Here is a 21,030-nt window from a genome sequence, read left to right as displayed (position 1 = left end):
CTGTAGCTGTGGGGACCGTTGAAGCAGGTCCGTACGTTGTAGCAGTCACAGACACTCATCCTGATGTCGCAACCCCACTTCCAGGGACACTGGGGGTCATTCCTGGGGCCTCATTCATAACGGGTGCTTAGATCAAATGTTGATCTTACCCGTGTCGTACGTAGAAAACCACGTCAACGTAGTGATTTATACAATTTCAACGTGAGTCAATTTGATCGTGGAAACGATCGTAGCTCGACGTCGAGTATTCAACTTGCTTACGCACATTACCTACTGGTTATGCGGAGTTATTACAGGCATGTGAGCCGCACTGGAAAAACGTTGCCTACTGTAATTCATGCGAAGTTTAAGTGGCTCGTAATAAAATTAACGATGTTGTTACCAGCCGAGAAAATGGGTTAAATTCAAGATTTAAAGGGAACTAATGTTTATGATTGTATTTCAGTCTTTCTTTATATCCCTCCGGAGCTGTCTATCTCTCTTCAACATGCCTATGCCTTGCCCGGCCACGCGCTAAATGATACTGGATTTCGAGTTGAGTCGGGATGAGGGGAATGGCACCCCCCCTGAAATAAAAACAGTCCAAATCATCCCCCTTCTAAAACTGCCATCCCCCCTTTCCATCCCTTATGTCATTTTATCAATGAACGTGGTATTACTGCCCTCTCCCGCTTCCAGACGCACGCCTACCCTATAATATAGTATTAACGCCCTGTGATAGCGGCTCAGATAGCGGCTGAATGAAGCCAAGTGCTATAATAATATAATATAATACAGACAGTATATAATATTGTCATTATTGTCTGTCTGTATTATATTATATTATAGCACTTGGCTTCATTCAGCCGCTATAATTGAGCCTCTATCACAGGGCGTTAATACAAACCTCATTCACCTGCGTTCAATTCCAAGTATGTTTGGTATTTATAGAAGGAAGCACGTACGCAACTTTAAACCATCTCAGCCCGTTTTATAAATAATGCTTACGTCCGTTTAGAAAAATGTGCTTACGTGAAAGTCAAAGATGACGTTCAAGTACTTCTTTATGAATGAGGCCCCTGGAGTCCGTCAACGGCCCTGGTAACTCTAGTAGACAGAGAACACAGACAGGATGAGTTTAGTGGAATACGATGAAGGGAGAGAGGAAAAAGAGGGCAAGAGAAATGCTTTATTCTAAGGTCTGCCTCTAAACGTTAACTTTGTTCAACATTTATCCAACCATTTATCACCTGAAGCCTTGTATAAATCAATAACAACAGATCTGATGAACTTGCTCACTAATTCAAGGGTTAACAAATGATGTATCAATGTTTCTAAGCTAACTGTAATGAGACGTTCAAATGAAATGTCAATGAAAAGAGACAATTTGCACACTCATTTTGATAAACAAATTGTTTTAGAATTATAAGTATATGACTTACAGTAGTATTGTGTCTCACAGTGTCCAGGTCAGCTGGTGTGTCTCAGTGTCCAGGTCAGCTGGTGTGTCTCAGTGTCCAGGTCAGCTGGTGTGTCTCAGTGTCCAGGTCAGCTGGTGTGTCTCACCACAGTGTCCAGGTCCGCTGGTGTGTCTCACCACAGTGTCCAGGTCAGCTGGTGTGTCTCACAGTGTCCAGGTCAGCTGGTGTGTCTCACCACAGTGTCCAGGTCAGCTGGTGTGTCTCACAGTGTCCAGGTCAGCTGGTGTGTCTCAGTGTCCAGGTCAGCTGGTGTGTCTCACCACAGTGTCCAGGTCAGCTGGTGTGTCTCAGTGTCCAGGTCAGCTGGTGTGTCTCAGTGTCCAGGTCAGCTGGTGTGTCTCACAGTGTCCAGGTCAGCTGGTGTGTCTCACAGTGTCCAGGTCAGCTGGTGTGTCTCACCACAGTGTCCAGGTCAGCTGGTGTGTCTCACAGTGTCCAGGTCAGCTATTATATAGAATTATCTATATAATTAGTAATTAATAAAATACAAAAGTTCCATCTCACAGAACATAATGGAATGTAAAAATGTGACGCTCAATATCTCTGAACTGCCCTAAACGGAGATAGAACCTTATCATTCTAAGCTCACGAAGTGTCAACGCGCCCAAAATTCACGTTTCACGTAAGGTGTCATAGGGGGAAATTACTTTTTTTTTAAATTATATATATATAAGGACTGTTGCTAAGAATCTCCCTGTCCTCACAGTCTACATGTATGCTAGATTTTAGATATATGATTGACTATGATTATCACATGTGTGAACATTTAGAAATGTATTGAAGGCAAAAATAATAATATGGTCCCTTGCCTGGCGCTTTGGAGGGCCTCGCCAGCCAGGGTACAAAAAATAATTACTTTCTTTTTTTTTACCCTGCCTCAGTCACGCGACTACTCCGCTACTGCATCTCAAAGCAGCTCACAGTATCGTGAGTGAGTCAGTTACCTCAGTCAGGCTCTCTCTCAGCGCGCGTTATCGTGGTAACGTGAAACTCGCGCGGAAATTATGAGATGTGTAAAAGTATTTTCGGTTCATTATTCATAAAGTGATGTAATTGTGTTACTGAATTTAATGCGAATCCTTTATAAACGCATAATGTATAAAATGTAGCACTCGGACCGCGTGGCCTAATGGATAAGGCGTCTGACTTCGGATCAGAAGATTGAGGGTTCGAGTCCCTTCGTGGTCGGTTTTTGACTCCGTCTCCTATTCCTTTATTTGTTTGTCTTGTACCGTATTTATTCTTCAGAGCTCTTTGCAAATAGAGTAACATTTACATAATACAGTGAAGTACACTCGCGTCCCGTTAACATAAACAATACTTAAATGTGACGACATGGTCCTTATAGGTTTATAAAGGGTCGGGCGCAATGTAAAGCCAGGCAGCAGAGTGGCGCAGCGGAAGCGTGCTGGGCCCATAACCCAGAGGTCGATGGATCGAAACCATCCTCTGCTAGACATTTTCCTCCGTTGATAATTCATTTTCAACATTTGTGATCGATTAACAATAAACCACGGAAATATTCAGTTTTATTGATGTATTGGTGCACATCGTTTTCCAAGTAGCAGAGTGGCGCAGCGGAAGCGTGCTGGGCCCATAACCCAGAGGTCGATGGATCGAAACCATCCTCTGCTAGACATTTTCGTCCGTTGACCATTCATTGAGTGGATTAGCCTTATAGACAAGTGCAAGGAAATGTTCTGCTTCATTGATTTTCAGTTGTTACCCAAATTACCCAGACTAATAATAATAATAATAATAATAATAATAATAATAACTTGTTATGTACAGCGCTTTTCCTGCAAACGTTGCAGCTCAAAGTGCTCCAATAATTATATAATCATAATTTAATTATTTAGTCATTTAAAGGCAATATTAAAAAGGTGCATTCCTAATGTAAACTGGCAGTGCATTCCACAATTTGGGTGCATAAAATGAGAATGCAGCCTCACCAAATACCTCTTTTGCAATATTCCGTAGATGATAAAAAGCATTTCTAGTGATAGATTTGATGTGAGGCTCAAAGCTTAAGTCAGAATCTATAATCACACCTAGATTCTTAGCTTCATGTTTGCAGTTTGAAAGCAAGGTTCCCATGGTCTTTTTGTCTGTTTGTGGTTTTGGTCCAATGATAAGAATCTCAGTTTTGTCCTGATTTAGTTGTAGAAAATGTTTGGACATCCAAAGTTTTATATCTCTGAGACAATTCTCCAGTGAGCTGAGTGCATGTGAATTATCAGGCAATACTGATATGTACAGCTGAGTATCGTCAGCACTATGAAAATGTACACCATGTTTTCTGATGATTCCACCTAATGGGATCATGTACAGGGAGAAGAGCAATATATACTACTGTACTACAATATATACTACTGTCATGATTGGCTTGATGTATACAACACTTGAATGCGTATGAAACGTTTTCTTTTGTAGACTGATAAAGAACAGGTAAAAAAAAGTAAACAGGCGTTCTATTTATTGGTCAGTATATTACATTTTTATATTCACATTTTGGCATTTACCAGACGCCTTATTCCAAAGCGACGTACAACAAATACATTTGACTAAGTAAATGAATCATCTATCCACCAGTCTTAGTAAGAAAATAATTCTAAGCTCAATCCAGCGCCATTGTCAGTCGTTGGGCTAGAAGACGGAAGATTTTTTAAATATACAGTATATGACACAGGAGAAACAGTACAAGGGGGTAGTAGATGTCTCAGGAGGCACAGTTAAGGTGTAGCCTAAAGAGATGTGTCCTAAGTCTCCGGCCGTGGGAAACTTGTTCCACCAGCGGGGAGCCAGTATAGTGAAGAGACGTGACCGGGCACTGCAACTGCCACATCGGCGTAGAGGTGGTGGGGCCAGTTGGCCAGCAGAGGTGGAGGAGCGGAGTGAACGGGCTGATCCTTTTGCCGCCCGGTAGGCGAGCACCAGGGTCTTGAATCTGATGTGAACTGCTATCGGGAGCCAGTGAAGGGTGCGAAGGGGGGGGGGGCGGTTGAACACCAGATGGGCAGCATCATTCTGGATGAGCTGCAGAGGTCTGATGGCGGAGGCAGGGAGCCCGGCCAGGAGTGCGTTGCAGTAGTCAAGGCAGGAGATGACCAGTGACTGGACCAAGAGTTGCGCTGCATCTCTGGTCAGGAATGGACGTATCCTTCTGATGTTGTAAAGGAAGAATCTGCAGGAGCGTGCTGTCGTTGCAATGTTCGCCGCACAGAATAATTGGTTGTCGAGGATCACTCTAAGGTTCTTGGCTGTCTGGGAGGAGGTTACAATAGAGTTCTCAACTGTGATGGAGAAGTCTTGGAGAGGGCAGGCTTTCCCATACAGTATGTACCAATACAGACAGAAGATTTACATCCCTCAGTCAAAATCCACTCGTCTGGTCTGCTTGATTGCTGACTGGATCTTCTTCTGTTTAAGCCTCTCCTTGTTCCTTCTCTCTAACCTGAACAGACCACAAACCAGGAGGTTTAATAACACCATACGAATATGACATGAAATTACACACAAACACTGATCAGAGATGTTGTTGCATTTGTAAACTGGACTGCTGTCTCAGGTCAGTGATAAATGAAGGAAGAGCCAGGAGAAGGGTCTAGACCCGAACTTACACTACAGAGCCAAACTGAGCAGAATCAAGCTGAGCTGTACTGTACTGAGCTGGCCTTACATATATTGGATGATGTGGATAGAATAACAGAGCCTGCACACAGTATGGTTCAGGTTGACCCTGTGTGAAGCCCCTAGCTCTAGTGACATACTAAATGGAATAGAAGGTCCAACTATAGACTACTCTACCTGGAAGCCCTGAGGGCTATGTCCTCTGTTGAAGGCTCACGTGGCTTCTCGCTGGCCTCTGCTATGATGTCGGAGATCTTCTGTATGCAGTCTCCAAGGTTCCGCTGCTGATTCCTGCTCAGCTCTGAGGTCACCAGCAATTCCCCCGCCTTGTTGATGCGGTTTTTATTCTGTTGTGTGGAGGGGAAAGAACCAGAGTACTATAATACTATTGATATAACTAAGAATTGTGTCATTTATTTACACTGAAATCAATGTTATCATGCACAATATGACACATGACGTTTGTATATATAAACCAAAGTTTGGGTGCCTGACTGCTTAAGTATGTGAGTCAAGACAAGGTACCCAGTATGTTGACAGCTTTACGAATGCACAAAGTTATTCACTCATACTTGTAAGATGATTTTCTGTTTGACATCTTCTGGGATCCAGTCTGCTCTTCGTACATGGAATCGAACCTCTGCTTTAGTGCTGACTTAAAACACAAACAGACAGTCAGTCAGTCAGTCATGGGCATATATACGGTTTGGTATTGGTAACTTAATATTTGCTTTTCTATTTCATTCATTGTGTAAATGATGTGTACGCGTGTGTTGTAATGCTATAATGTGGGTGACGTCACCTTTATTAACGTTCTGGCCGCCTGGACCACTGCTTCGGCTGTAAGATATTGTTAGGCGGTCTAACAATCAACCGGGGAAAAAACATGATAAAAAAATATGAAAAGAAATGCACATTCGTGTGACAAGGTGAATGCGCATTGCCTCTAAATGCAACGTTTAGTAGTTATACTTACCAACTGGAACGTCCACCTGTGCGTCCTACATCAGATTGAACAGGTATCAATATCAATATTTTAAAATAAATAGTTCAATTTCAGGCTTAATTCATGTAATAATTTGAAACATTAGATGGACAGACACGAGGGAGAGGTGTAGGGTTGTAGGTGTAGGGTTCATGCATACAATCTAACGCAATGATAGTTCACCTGGTTGGGATTAGTTACTAATAATGATTTACTAACCCGTGTGCCATCAGCCGCTCTGCTTCCGTAACTTATACTTGGGTAAAAGCAGTGTCTGAAAAGGTTTCTGTTTCTGACGCACTTAGGGCCCAATTCTAGAATTAGTGCAATTGATCGGATCATCCTTGAACACCGAGAGAGTACACAATAATAATTTGCAATGGAAGTCGCCATATTGAATACCGTTTACGGCCACGGTTGTCATGACAAATAGCTCAGCGTTACGACAGTCTTGAAAATGTAACGGTAATGGATAAAAAAAAGTTTAGCTTAACAATATATTGTAGTGTCGTATGCGTCACTCTCATGCTATCAACTATTGTAAAATTCAATGGTGCTATAATGCTACGGTAAAATTGCTGACTTCAGGAAAAATGTTAGGTTCTACCGAGATTTGAACTCGGATCGCTGGATTCAGAGTCCAGAGTGCTAACCATTACACCATAGAACCACATACATGGTAAGTGGACGTATTACTTCATCAATACACTGTTATATCAAAGATTTTGAAGTCATATTAGATATTACGTTACTTTTAATATGAATAGTATTAATTATATGTGACAGTAGTTGGTGTTTTGGGAAATGACTAGTCATTTGAACGTTTTTATTCTTTTTTTATACAGATTATGAAAGTACAGGTTGTAAGCTTTCAAATGATGGGCCATGCATTGAAATCTGCAAAAGCTAAGTCATTTGTTGATGTATTTTAATCAGGAAATAATGCTGTGTTCAGTAGTCAATGTCTAGCCTTATAGTTCAGTTTCAGTTCACGTTTTATTTGCCATGCAACAAGTACAAGTAGGCTACAGTTCGAACTGAGGGAGCACAACTGAGAACACACAAAGGCTGTTCTTCTTATTCAACAACATGTTTCCAGAGAGTGTGGTCTATTTGAATGAGCAGGCTGTTTATGATAATCATAGATCGATTGCTTATGCCTGGATGAGTTCTGAGTTCTTCAGACCAAAGATCCGCGACGCAACGAGACCGTTTTAGAACGTCCAGCTTCTCTCGAACACTCTAGAATACTATTTCTCTTCAACCAATCAGGAAACAGCACAGACCAGTAGGAAACATGGCAGATTTCTGGCCAGAGGAGCGGGAGGAACAGTTTATCCAACATGTCAAAGAACACCCTTCACTGTATGAAATAAGCTCAAAATCAGACTCAAATAAAATAAAGAGAAAAAAGGCAATTTGCTCGATTGGAAGCGTCCTGGGTGTGTCTGGTAACGTCTTGTTCTTTTTAATGTTATCTTTTTTTTTATACGGTGCCTTTTGGACTTCATAACTTGTGAAAAATAAATTTTGATTTACCATTTTAATTAATGTTCTATTACATAAAGGACATATCTAGCTTGCTGAAAAACATAGTGGTCGAGCTCAGGCACCTAAGTTGTATTTTATTTAGAATACCCTCTGTAGTTGAATAGGGCGAGTGTCTCCAGGGCGAGTGTCTCCAGAACAGAGTGGACACATAACAGGGTGGACACTAACAGGGTGGACATTTTGAGTTAGCCTGCCTGTGTTAGCATAATGCCTAGAATGACCATGAATACTTGATGAGGAATCTAATTTGCACTAAATACTTTTTTTGAAATTATTCAATTTGATTGATCTCCTCAATATTTAGGCATAACAGGGTGGACACATTATGGTCAACCACATTAAACTCACTGGATAAAAACATAAAAATCAGATGGTAAAAGAGGTAGAAAATCACACAGCTTACAACATTTGAAATCCCCTCCACTGATGTGATGTCACCTCATGAGTGATGTGATTGAGAAATATGTTTTTTTAAAAAGGGACTTTAACACAGCATAACAGGGTGGACAGTGATCGCAGGGACAAGCATACAACCTTAATTTTTTGTACAAAATAATAAAAAAATGGATAAAAACTATATTTGATTTCAATAGATTTATTCAATAGTTATTTCGTGTGCTAAAGTCACGTTGGCCCCATCCAAAGTCACGTTGGGCCCGTCCAAAGTCACGTTGGCCCCGTCCAAAGTCACGTTGGCCCCGTCCACAGGCTGAAGCAGCTCTCCAGAGTCATCGTAAGAGAGTAGTGCTAAAGTCACGTTGGCCCCGTCCAAAGTCACGTTGGCCCCGTCCAAAGTCACGTTGGCCCCGTCCAAAGTCACGTTGGCCCCGTCCAAAGTCACGTTGGCCCCGTCCACAGGCTGAAGCAGCTCTCCAGAGTCATCGTAAGAGAGTAGTGCTAAAGTCACGTTGGCCCCGTGGTAAGTCACGTTGGGCCCGTCGTCGTAAGTCACGTTGGCCCCGTCCAAAGTCACGTTGGCCCCGTCCAAAGTCACGTTGGCCCCGTCCAAAGTCACGTTGGCCCCGTCCAAAGTCACGTTGGCCCCGTCCAAAGTCACGTTGGCCCCGTCCAAAGTCACGTTGGCCCCGTCCACAGGCTGAAGCAGCTCTCCAGAGTCATCGTAAGAGGGCCCGTCGTCGTAAGTCATGTTGGCCCCGTCCAAAGTCACGTTGGCCCCGTCCAAAGTCACGTTGGCCCCGTCCAAAGTCACGTTGGCCCCGTCCAAAGTCACGTTGGCCCCGTCCACAGGCTGAAGCAGCTCTCCAGAGTCATCGTAAGAGAGTAGTGCTAAAGTCACGTTGGCCCCGTGGTAAGTCACGTTGGGCCCGTCGTCGTAAGTCATGTTGGCCCCGTCCAAAGTCACGTTGGCCCCGTCCAAAGTCACGTTGGCCCCGTCCAAAGTCACGTTGGCCCCGTCCAAAGTCACGTTGGCCCCGTCCAAAGTCACGTTGGCCCCGTCCACAGGCTGAAGCAGCTCTCCAGAGTCATCGTAAGAGGGCCCGTCGTCGTAAGTCATGTTGGCCCCGTCCAAAGTCACGTTGGCCCCGTCCAAAGTCACGTTGGCCCCGTCCAAAGTCACGTTGGCCCCGTCCAAAGTCACGTTGGCCCCGTCCACAGGCTGAAGCAGCTCTCCAGAGTCATCGTAAGAGAGTAGTGCTAAAGTCACGTTGGCCCCGTGGTAAGTCACGTTGGGCCCGTCGTCGTAAGTCATGTTGGGCACGTCCAACGTCACGTTGGCCCCGTCCAAAGTCACGTTGGCCCCGTCCAAAGTCACGTTGGCCCCGTCCACAGGCTGAAGCAGCTCTCCAGAGTCATCGTAAGAGAGTAGTGCTAGAACATATGGGGAACACAGTGTCATCCAACAAGACTTCTAGAATCTAACAGCCATGTCACAAGTTAATTCACTTTACTGAATACCATTGAAACCAACCAAATCCTGCAGTCCTGAAAAGCAACACAGTTTGTAACAAGTGTTTGACTAATTACTACTTAGGAAAAGTAAATTAAATCCACACTCCATAGTCAATCTAAATGTCATGCCTGGACAGAATGTTGAACATGAGTCAATATTGTACTGTGTTTGGTTTGCTTACATTCCGATTGTTTAAACACTGCCAGTAGAAGTTCTACACATTATGGGTTATGCCAGGGTAAAACCGCTCATGACGCATATTGCTTCAGAATCAATGGTTATAACAAACATATCATATCCAAAAACAGCTTCAGGAATTGTGGCTTTACAACGCAAAATTTAACTAAAGCAGAGGATAACAAAATACGTTCCTTACCTCTGAATGATCCCTCCCGAGGGACTTCATTTGGAAAAAAAGAGTTTCCGACAGGAGAACAAGACACTATGGGGAAATAGCGTAAGCAGAAGTTGATGTCACACACCTGACCAATCTCATCAAATAGTAGCCTTCACATAAAAATGGAAATGTGTCAATGATTAAGTAACAAGACAGAAGTGCCATTTCACCCAACTGTAGCATGGAAAACCATCAAGTTTAATTATTACACACAAACCTGTGAGGATCCAGAAATTGAGCACAAAGCTCAGCAATACCGTCCCAGCATACATGATACGACTTCTGTTCCTCAAGAGTGAATCCCTTCCCTGAGCCTGTGAGGTTTATAAAGGCTACATGCAGCCTGGCTCCCACACCTGAAGACTATCATGTCCTAATTAACATCTAGCAGCTTGTTGGCGCTTCAGCCCATTACAACTAGGAAACGAACACAATTGTGTTGGAAAAAGTGTACAAAATAAAATAAAAATGGATAAAAACTATATTTGATTTCAATAGATATTGATCAGGAAAATGAAATAATAATAACATATTTGGAAATGTATATGTTTTTAATAGTTATTTTTGGGATTGAAGTTGAATGAACAACACTGGGGACATCCCAAATCCCATGCAAAATTCCATTTACATCTTTAACCAAAGCTTTTAAAATGTAGAAAACAACAACTTAGAAGCCCATATCATTGTATTCATAATAAATAACAATTGACTATACATGAAAAACCTAATGGAATTAGTATTTGTCCAAATTTAGACAAAATACAACATGATTTGTACTGGGGACGGAAAAGGCACCGTATAAAAAAAATTACCCAATCGTATGATTTCCCCCATGAAAAATGTACTTCCTGAGTAACAGGATTGACATTTTTAATTATTAAAATGTCTACAATTGTTGGCATATACAAGTTTATAGATAGCCATAGTTAGAGCTCAACAAACAATTACTGCTCAGAAAACTACATTTTCATCACAATTAATGTAATATATTTGGGTATTTATGTGCTCATTAGCTGCTGTTGATCACACAATATTCCATGCCAAAAAGAGAAAAGATCTGGAAAATGTCTTTAAAAGTGACCGAAAAGGTCAAAATATCAACATTTTAAGATAGACTTAATGACCTTGCATTATGAGTAATGTCTGTTACCCAGGAAGGACATTAGGGAAATCCAAATATGGAGACAAAAGTATTTCTTGCATAAAAATGTAAATAAGCTTAGTATTGTTACTATATTTGTAGGTATCATTGCAAACATCAACACAATTATGCCCAGGTAGATAATTAATGCTTTTATATTTCTTAAATATATTTTTGTACTTAGATTTCAAGTCAGGACGTTACCCAGGAAGGACAGTTTGGTACTTTTTAGCTCAATTGCTCCTTAAATGTTCATTTCATACAATGAATACTCATAATGAGTAAGTAAAGAGGGGAGAGTTGAGTAACATAATGTAGTGTTTTAAAATGCCACGTCTTTGACTCATTTGTCTAGTTTTTGTTTCTGGATGTGCTTCATATTTTCAGACTGATGACAATGTTTTATTGGAAACGGAAACACAGTTCGCTGCTCGTTGTACTTGTATGATGTAGTATGTTACAAATAAATCTGGCTTTAACTTTGACTTATTGCAGACAAAGAGGTGAACAAGAAAATCCATTCTTTCCGCACCCAGTACAACCGATACATGAAGCTGCCATCATCTGGAAGTGCCGGAAGAAAACCTGCCATGCAGGACTGGATCCTGGGGAGACTGCGTTTCTTAGAGCCCCACATAAAGAAAAGAGCCTCACTGTCAAATATTTCTGACAAGGTATGAATTTATTTTAAATAATTCAACAAATTTGATTGAAGTTATAATAGTAAATATAGAAGGTGATTGTCAATAAACACAATGGAGACAATCCTTCCTGCGTTTGAGCACAATGGAGAAGCTGTGTTTGTGGTTGTAATATGTTGAGCCAGAGGATGATGGAGGTACGATGCTGATGTGTTTCCCATCCAAAGCTCCAAGGCAATTTGGGAATTGCCACTGCTCCTGGAATCCTTTCGCCACTTTTACTGCCTTTACTGAAGAGACTGCAGCAACTGAATGAGAAAAAAAAGTGTAATAATAATAATAATAATAATAATGTGTTGTCAACTGACAGTTATTATTGAAATAATTCAAACAAGATTGCATGAACACAAATGTTGTTTGTTTATTGTAACTTTTATTATTTTAATGACATTTTTTTGTAGGCTTTATGTTTTTCATGTCATTCATGTTTTTTGGAGATATTGAGACCACAGCTATTGTACTGTACATGTTGAAAATAAAACCTATATGAAAATAACACAGACAATTGTAAATGTTGGGGTGGGGGTGGGGATGGGGCATGTGATGTCTTTTGCCTCATCAGAACAGAATTCTCTGATCTTAAAAAGATACTTCTGCCTGGGGGGTATTCCATGTACGTTGATTAGTATATAGACGATTAAAATAAAAGCCGCGTTCAGGCAACTCATGATTGGGATTCAAGCCTCAAGTGATTCCTCGAACGGTCAGCCTTGTGTCATCAGTGTTCACAGAACACCGGTTTAGAAATCCTCGATATGGGCGCGTGCACGCAGACAGAAAGAGCCCCGAAGAGTCGGACTGTCGAAATGAAGACACTACCCTGCGTAGCGGTCCTACTTATTGCGCAGCAGTCCTACATATGAAGACGTAAAATAAGATGTCAAATAGTGCAATACTGCCGCAATTAACAAGGCGAGTGAAATTGTTTGGCAAGAAATTGCTGACTGATTAAATGCGTAGGTCATACTAGCCCCAGTTATTGTTATATGTTCATATTTTAATAAATGAATATTTACTACTGTGGTGATATCAGCAGCAGGCTACATACAGTCATATCGTCATGATGCCATAGTGGTATTGACTACTGCCATGGTATTATTAATTCTTCATTTTAAGACGGTGGTTCAAATCCCTCTTCTGACACACTTTTTACTGCATTTCGTTGTCTGAATCTAATCTAAAATCTCATCAAAAAAAGTATGTAGGCTATACAATGATGGTCTAGGCTAATTTACAAGAACTGACACGATTACAATGGTGTTTGAAGCCTTTCTGAGTAGTAAATGATGTTCTTCTAACTGGACCCTGGATTTGGCATAGATTATTTTTTCTTATGATTACTGATGGATAGATGATTCACTTAGACAGATATTATATATATATATATATATATATATATATATATATATATATATATATATATATATTGTAAATCGATTTGCATGAAGGCTTCGGTTAAATGTAAAAAAAATAAACATTAAATTATATCAAGTATCAAATCGGCAACCTTCGAACCTCTAGCTGGCTGCCTTAATCCCTGCGCCAAACACACCACTATGGTGACAGCAATGCAAGTTGATAGACATACCTATTTATTTATTTATTTGTTACTTTTTTATCTATCTATCTATCACACTTTCAAAATATCAAGTTATCTATCATACAATCAAACTATTTATCTATCTATCTATCGATCACACTTTCAAAATATCAAATTATCTATCTATCACACAGTCAAACTATCTATCTATCTATCTATCTCGTAAAAAGTGGGAACTAATATTTCCTAAAAGACACTTGACTGAACTGTCGTTCGGGATGTCGTTTCTGCTTGTGAGACATTTTTGACACACGTATTACCTAAACCAGCCCAGGGGAGGCTGGTTCATTAGGTGCAATTGGGCAATGCCCCACCAAAGGGAGAAGAGAGATATTTTTTTTCTATGACTTCTAGACAGTGTTGCTTCTGAATATCATAGTCCAATCAGCTAGTGTTCTGTGGAGTATATCATAGTCCAATCAGCTAGTGTTCTGTGGAGTATGTTCCAATCAGCTTCAAGTCCCGCCCCTTTCGGGGCAACTTTCAGTCTACTCGAAGTTGCACTAGGCTGTTCTCGTAGACTTGCATGTAAAATCTATTTTGGTAACTTCAGGCCATTCGGTCAATTGTCTATGGGGTTTTGGGACATGCACTGAAAGGGGCGGGACTTGAAGCTGATTGGAACATACTCCACAGAACACTAGCTGATTGGACTATGATATACGCCACAGAACACTAGCTGATTGGACTATGATATTCAGAAGCAACACTGTCTAGAAGTCATAGAAAAAAAATCTCTCTCTTCTCCCTTTGGTGGGGAGCCAGCCTCCCCTGCTTGAGGATATTACAACTGGACCTATTACCGAAGTCAAACTTCGTTTGTGGTCGCAATCTCCGCGCAATCTCCGCGCAATCTCCGCGGCTGTTAGGCTGCTACTGTTGGTGTTTTGCGAAGCCAGAATACACAAACTCGACCTGAAGGTAAGAGAGTCAGCTAAGACAAAAGCTACTTCAAACATTTAGTAATATCGTCAGCATGGTACGTTTTCTATTGTCGTCTTTTAGCTTGTTTGTTTATGTATTCAGCACACGCACACACACACACACACACACACACACACACGCACACACGCACACACACACACACACACACACACACACACACACACACACACACTCACACTCACACACTCACTAGAGGGGATGAAGAGGTCTGTACAGGGGGGTAGGGGGGATGAAGAGGTCTGTACAGGGGGGTAGAGGGGATGAAGAGGTCTGTACAGGGGGGTAGGGGGGATGAAGAGGTCTGTAGAGGTGGGTAGGGGGGATGAAGAGGTCTGTACAGGGGGGTAGAGGGGATGAAGAGGTCTGTACAGGGGGGTAGAGGGGATGAAGAGGTCTGTACAGGGGGGGTAGAGGGGATGGAGAGGTCTGTACAGGGGGGTAGGGGGGATGAGGAGGTATGTACAGGGGGGTAGAGGGGATGAAGAGGTCTGTACAGGGGGGTAGGGGGGATGAGGAGGTATGTACAGGGGGGTAGAGGGGATGAAGAGGTCTGTACAGGGGGGTAGGGGGGATGAGGAGGTATGTACAGGGGGGTAGAGGGGATGGAGAGGTCTGTACAGGGGGTAGAGGGGATGGAGAGGTCTGTAGAGGTGGGTAGAGGAGATGTAGAGGTGGGTAGAGGTGATGAAGAGGTCTGTAGAGGTGGGTAGAGGTGGGTAGAGGGGATGAAGAGGTCTGTACAGGGGGGTAGAGGGGATGAAGAGGTCTGTAGAGGTGGGTAGAGGGGATGAAGAGGTCTGTACAGGGGGGTAGAGGGGATGGCGAGGTCTGTACAGGGGGGTAGAGCTATTCTCATGCTAAAATCGACTGTAAATCCAGATTTTAAAGTTGATATTCTTCCCCGTGGAGCATGCCCCCATAACCTGTGCCCCACCCAAAATGTTTAGCACCAGCCGCCACTGAACCAGCCTGTAAACCTGCTCGCTACCAGGTTTGCTCTGAAGGATTGGTTGCATAGCAACCAAACAGCGAATTATTTGAGCCACATTGATGGAACAGAACGCAAGCTGAAATTAGCGCCCAGATCTGATTTAAACCTGGATCAGATTTAATCATGGTACGTGGAATAGGCCCCTGGCCAGTCCAGGAGGGGCTTGCACAGGACGACCATCTCTGGGGGGCTGGACATCAGCGTTGCGCAGCAGCTGAAACCCGACTGGTGTAGGATTGGCCAATGGTTTGGAGAAGTTTGTTGGCCTAACCCTAACAAAAAATTAAAAATTCACACACTGGTTTCCGACTGTGCTCTGTCGTGCTAGCTAACGTTAGCCAACAAGTACAAAGAAGAAAGTGATATACGACTGTTATAGAAAGTGTTATACGGCATATGATAGTCTTTCTCCTGAACAAAGCCGCTAGTTCAAAACAAAGCAGCTACAGAATACAAACAACCTGCCGTCACATATAATATATTAATAATAATTACTAGCATGAAATGCTCAATGGACAGGCAGCCAACTAAAAAGATTAACAAAACACTTCACCCCAGATGGGACTCGAACCCACAATCCCTGGCTTAATACTAATATGAATAGTATTAATTATATGTGACAGCAGTTGGTGTTTTGGGGAATGACTAGTCATTTGAACGTTTTTATTCTTTTTTTATACAGATTATGAAAGTACAGGTTGTAAGCTTTCAAATGATGGGCCATGCATTGAAATCTGCAAAAGCTAAGTCATTTGTTGATGTATTTTAATCAGGAAATAATGCTGTGTTCAGTAGTCAATGTCTAGCCTTATAGTTCAGTTCAAGTTTTATTTGCCATGCAACAAGTACAAGTAGGCTACAGTTCGAACTGAGGGAGCACAACTGAGAACACACAAAGGCTGTTCTTCTTATTCAACAACATGTTTCCAGAGAGTGTGGTCTATTTGAATGAGCACTCGGTTCTATTGAGTTAGGCTGTTTATGATACTCATAGATCGATTGCTTATGCCTGGATGAGTTCTGAGTTCTTCAGACCAAAGATCCGCGACGCAACGAGACCGTTTTAGAACGTCCAGCTTCTCTAGAACACTCTAGAATACTATTTCTCTTCAACCAATCAGGAAACAGCACAGACCAGTAGGAAACATGGCAGATTTCTGGCCAGATGAGCGGGAGGAACAGTTTATCCAACATGTCAAAGAACACCCTTCACTGTATGAAATAAGCTCAAAATCAGACTCAAATAAAATAAAGAGAAAAAAGGCAATTTGCTCGATTGGAAGCGTCCTGGGTGTGTCTGGTAACGTCTTGTTCTTTTTAATGTTATCTTTTTTTTTTTTATACGGTGCCTTTTGGACTTCATAACTTGTGATTTTTTTTTGGGGATTTACCATTTTAATTAATGTTCTATTACATAAAGGACATATCTAGCTTGCTGAAAAACATAGTGGTCGAGCTCAGGCACCTAAGTTGTATTTTATTTAGAATACCCTCTGTAGTTGAATAGGGCGAGTGTCTCCAGAACAGAGTGGACACATAACAGGGTGGACACTAACAGGGTGGACATTTTGAGTTAGCCTGCCTGTGTTAGCATAATGCCTAGAATGACCATGAATACTTGATGAGGAATCTAATTTGCACTAAATACTTTTTTTGAAATTATTCAATTTGATTGATCTCCTCAATATTTAGGCATAACAGGGTGGACACATTATGGTCAACCACATTAAACTCACTGGATAAAAACATAAAAATCAGATGGTAAAAGAGGTAGAAAATCACACAGCTTACAACATTTGAAATCCCCTCCACTGCTGTGATGTCACCTCATGAGTGATGTGATTGAGAAATATGTTTTTTTTAAAAGGGACATTAACACAGCATAACAGGGTGGACAGTGATCGCAGGGACAAGCATACAACCTTAATTTTTTGTACAAAATAATAAAAAAATGGATAAAAACTATTTGATTTCAATAGATTTATTCAATAGTTATTTCGTCTGCTAGTCACGTTGGCCCCGTCCAAAGTCACGTTGGCCCCGTCCAAAGTCACGTTGGCCCCGTCCAAAGTCACGTTGGCCCCGTCCAAAGTCACGTTGGCCCCGTCCACAGGCTGAAGCAGCTCTCCAGAGTCATCGTAAGAGAGTAGTGCTAAAGTCACGTTGGCCCTGTCCAAAGTCACGTTGGCCCCGTCCAAAGTCACGTTGGCCCCGTCCAAAGTCACGTTGGCCCCGTCCAAAGTCACGTTGGCCCCGTCCAAAGTCACGTTGGCCCCGTCCACAGGCTGAAGCAGCTCTCCAGAGTCATCGTAAGAGAGTAGTGCTAAAGTCACGTTGGCCCCGTCGTAAGTCACGTTGGGCCCGTCCAAAGTCACGTTGGCCCCGTCCAAAGTCACGTTGGCCCCGTCCAAAGTCACGTTGGCCCCGTCCACAGGCTGAAGCAGCTCTCCAGAGTCATCGTAAGAGAGTAGTGCTAAAGTCACGTTGGCCCCGTCCAAAGTCACGTTGGCCCCGTCCAAAGTCACGTTGGCCCCGTCCAAAGTCACGTTGGCCCCGTCCACAGGCTGAAGCAGCTCTCCAGAGTCATCGTAAGAGAGTAGTGCTAAAGTCACGTTGGCCCCGTCGTAAGTCACGTTGGGCCCGTCCAAAGTCACGTTGGCCCCGTCCAAAGTCACGTTGGCCCCGTCCACAGGCTGAAGCAGCTCTCCAGAGTCATCGTAAGAGAGTAGTGCTAGAACATATGGGGAACACAGTGTCATCCAACAAGACTTCTAGAATCTAACAGCCATGTCACAAGTTAATTCACTTTACTGAATACCATTGAAACCAACCAAATCCTGCAGTCCTGAAAAGCAACACAGTTTGTAACAAGTGTTTGACTAATTACTACTTAGGAAAAGTAAATTAAATCCACTCCATAGTCAATCTAAATGTCATGCTTGGACAGAATGTTGAACATCGGTCAATATTGTACTGTGTTTGGTTTGCCTACATTCCGATTGTTTAAACACTGCCAGTAGAAGTTCTACACATTATGGGTTATGCCGGGGTAAAACCGCTCATGACGCATATTGCTTCAGAATCAATGGTTATAACAAACATATAATATCCAAAAACAGCTTCAGGAATTGTGGCTTTAAGAACGCAAAATTTAACTAAAGCAGAGGATAACAAAATACGTTCCTTACCTCTGAATGATCCCTCCCGAGGGATTTCATTTGGAAAAAAAGAGTTTCCGACAGGAGAACAAGACACTGTGGGGAAATAGCGTAAGCAGAAGTTGATGTCACACACCTGACCAATCTCATCAAATAGTAGACTTCACATAAAAATGGAAATGTGTCAATGATTAAGTAACAAGACAGAAGTGCCATTTCACCCAACTGTAGCATTTTTTGATTGATTGATTGAAAACCTTTATTGTCCCCAATGGGGAAATTTTGTTGTCAAACAGCTCAGTTAGGGCAGAAAACATTCAATACAGAAAACAGAAAACATTCAATAAAATACATAAAACAGTGCAGGCTCAATAAGTAAAAAGTTCCAAAAGTTCCAGCTCCAGGTCTCCCCCACCCTGCAGGGCCTGGTTGTAGAGTCGGAGTGCAGCTGGAACAAAGGACTGTCCAAATCTTTTTGTACTTTGGCGGGGGAGAACAAATCTGTGGCTGAACTTGCTCCTCATCCCCGCCAGCTCGCAGTACATCGGGTGGGAGGGATTGACCAGCATGGCCGCCAGTTTTTTCCCCATCCTCTGTTCTGCCACCACCTCTAGGCTGTCCAGCCCGGTCCCCACCACAGAGCTGGCCTTCTTCACCAGTTTGTTTAGCTTCGCAGCATCCCTGGCACAGATGTTTCCACCCCAGCAGGCCACGGCGAAGAACAGAACGCTGGCAACCACCGACTGATAAAACATTTGCAGCAGCTTGTTGCAGACACCGAAAGACCTCAGCCTTCTCAGGAAAAACAGTCTGCTCTGCCCTTTCCTGAGAAGAGCCTCCGTGTTGTCAGTCCAGTCCAGTTTGTTATTAATTTGTACTCCCAGGTACCTGTAGGAGTCCACCCTCTCGACTTCCACCCCCTTGATGGTGATGGGGGCTGGGGTCCTTCTCTTCCTCCTAAAATCCACCACCAACTCCTTTGTTTTGCTGGTGTTAAGCAAAAGGTAGTTGGTGTCGCACCACTGCACAAAGCTCTCCACCAGGGCCCTGTACTCCTCATCCCTGTCGTCTGTGATGTAACCGACGATAGAGGAGTCATCCGAAAACTTCTGCAGGTGGCACTGGTCGGAGCTAAACTGGAAGTCGGAGGTATAGAGGGTGAAGAGAAAGGGTGACAGAACAGTTCCCTGGGGGGCACCGGTGTTGCACACCACCACCTCAGACTGACAGCCCTGCAGTCTCACATACTGACGCCTGTCTGTGAGGTAGTTGTGGATCCAAGCCGTCAGGGAGTCCTCCACACACATCACTGCTAGTTTGTTGGCATATACAAGTTTATAGATAGCCATAGTTAGAGCTCAACAAACAATTACTGCTCAGAAAACTACATTTTCATCACAATTAATGTAATATATTTGGGTATTTATGTGCTCATTAGCTGCTGTTGATCACACAATATTCCATGCCAAAAAGAGAAAAGATCTGGAAAATGTCTTTAAAAGTGACCGAAAAGGTCAAAATATCAACATTTTAAGAGAGACTTAATGACCTTTGAATGTGTTTAGGGGGTCCTTCAGAATCTTCTTGATGATGCAATAGCCTGTCACATGACTATCCAAATGCATTATGAGTAATGTCTGTTACCCAGGAAGGACATTAGGGAAATCCAAATATGGAGACAAAAGTATTTCTTGCATAAAAATGTAAATAAGCTTAGCATGGAAAACCATCAAGTTTAATTATTACACACAAACCTGTGAGGATCCAGAAATTGAGCACAAAGCTCAGCAATACCGTCCCAGCATACATGATACGACTTCTGTTCCTCAAGAGTGAATCCCTTCCCTGAGCCTGTGAGGTTTATAAAGGGTACATGCAGCCTGGCTCCCACACCTGAAGACTATCAAGTCCTAATTAACATAGCAGCTTGTTAGCGCTTCAGCCCATTACAACTAGTGATGGGGGAAACGAACACAATTGTGTTGGAAAAAGTGTACAAAATAAAATAAAAATGGATAAAAACTATATTTGATTTCAATAGATATTGATCAGGAAAATGAAATAATGAAATAATCCCGTCCTGTTGCGTTTCCCGTAGTTGTTTTTCCGGGTTCAGAGCACGCTGGCGTCCGCGTTGTGACTGCCGCTTCTGTTTCCCGGTCCTGTCTCCTGTCTTTTTGTATCCTGTCCTGTCTTTTTGTATCCTGTCTTTTTGTATCCTGTCTTATCCTTTTTGTATCCTGTCCCGCCGACCTCCGCTGCCTTCCCCCCCGCCATCTCCCGCCTCTCACCGCCTTCACTACCGGACTGCAATACTCACCGCCTTCACTACCGGACTGCAGTACTCACCGCCTTCACTACCGGACTGCAGTACTCACCGCCTCATCGTTCCTGTCCCCCGGCTCTGTGTTGCCGACCGACCCGCTGCGCGCCGCTCTCAGACATCGCTGGCCTGGCCGTGCTGTGCTACTACCCTCGTCCCGGGAGGTAGCCACCGCTCCCTCCCCGGTTCGGGGGTTGCCATCTCCGCAGGTGAGTGTCGGTCTTTCCCAGCCTTCA

General features: G+C 42.9%; 1 protein-coding gene across 1 annotated transcript; it reads right to left on the bottom strand.

Moving 5' to 3' along the window:
• Window positions 1-4,053: 4,053 nt before the first annotated feature.
• On the bottom strand, window positions 4,054-20,280 carry mrpl58 (mitochondrial ribosomal protein L58; the record flags this gene model as incomplete). Its single annotated transcript, XM_080542420.1, has 11 exons — window positions 4,054-4,914; window positions 5,268-5,437; window positions 5,663-5,745; window positions 5,893-5,952; window positions 6,067-6,091; window positions 6,295-6,418; window positions 7,105-7,112; window positions 9,227-9,456; window positions 11,662-11,698; window positions 17,860-18,044; window positions 20,226-20,280. 11 exons carry the CDS (start codon window positions 20,278-20,280, stop codon window positions 4,830-4,832), a joined length of 1,062 nt encoding a protein of 353 aa, XP_080398546.1. The 3' UTR covers window positions 4,054-4,829.
• Window positions 20,281-21,030: the final 750 nt, after the last annotated feature.

The sequence above is a fragment of the Nansenia antarctica genome (genome assembly GCF_963989245.1).
Source record: "Nansenia antarctica genome assembly, chromosome: 11".
NCBI classification, from domain to species: Eukaryota; Metazoa; Chordata; class Actinopteri; order Argentiniformes; family Microstomatidae; genus Nansenia; species Nansenia antarctica.
Note: the sequence above shows the minus strand (reverse complement) of the source record. Positions and strands in the feature narration are given on the sequence as shown.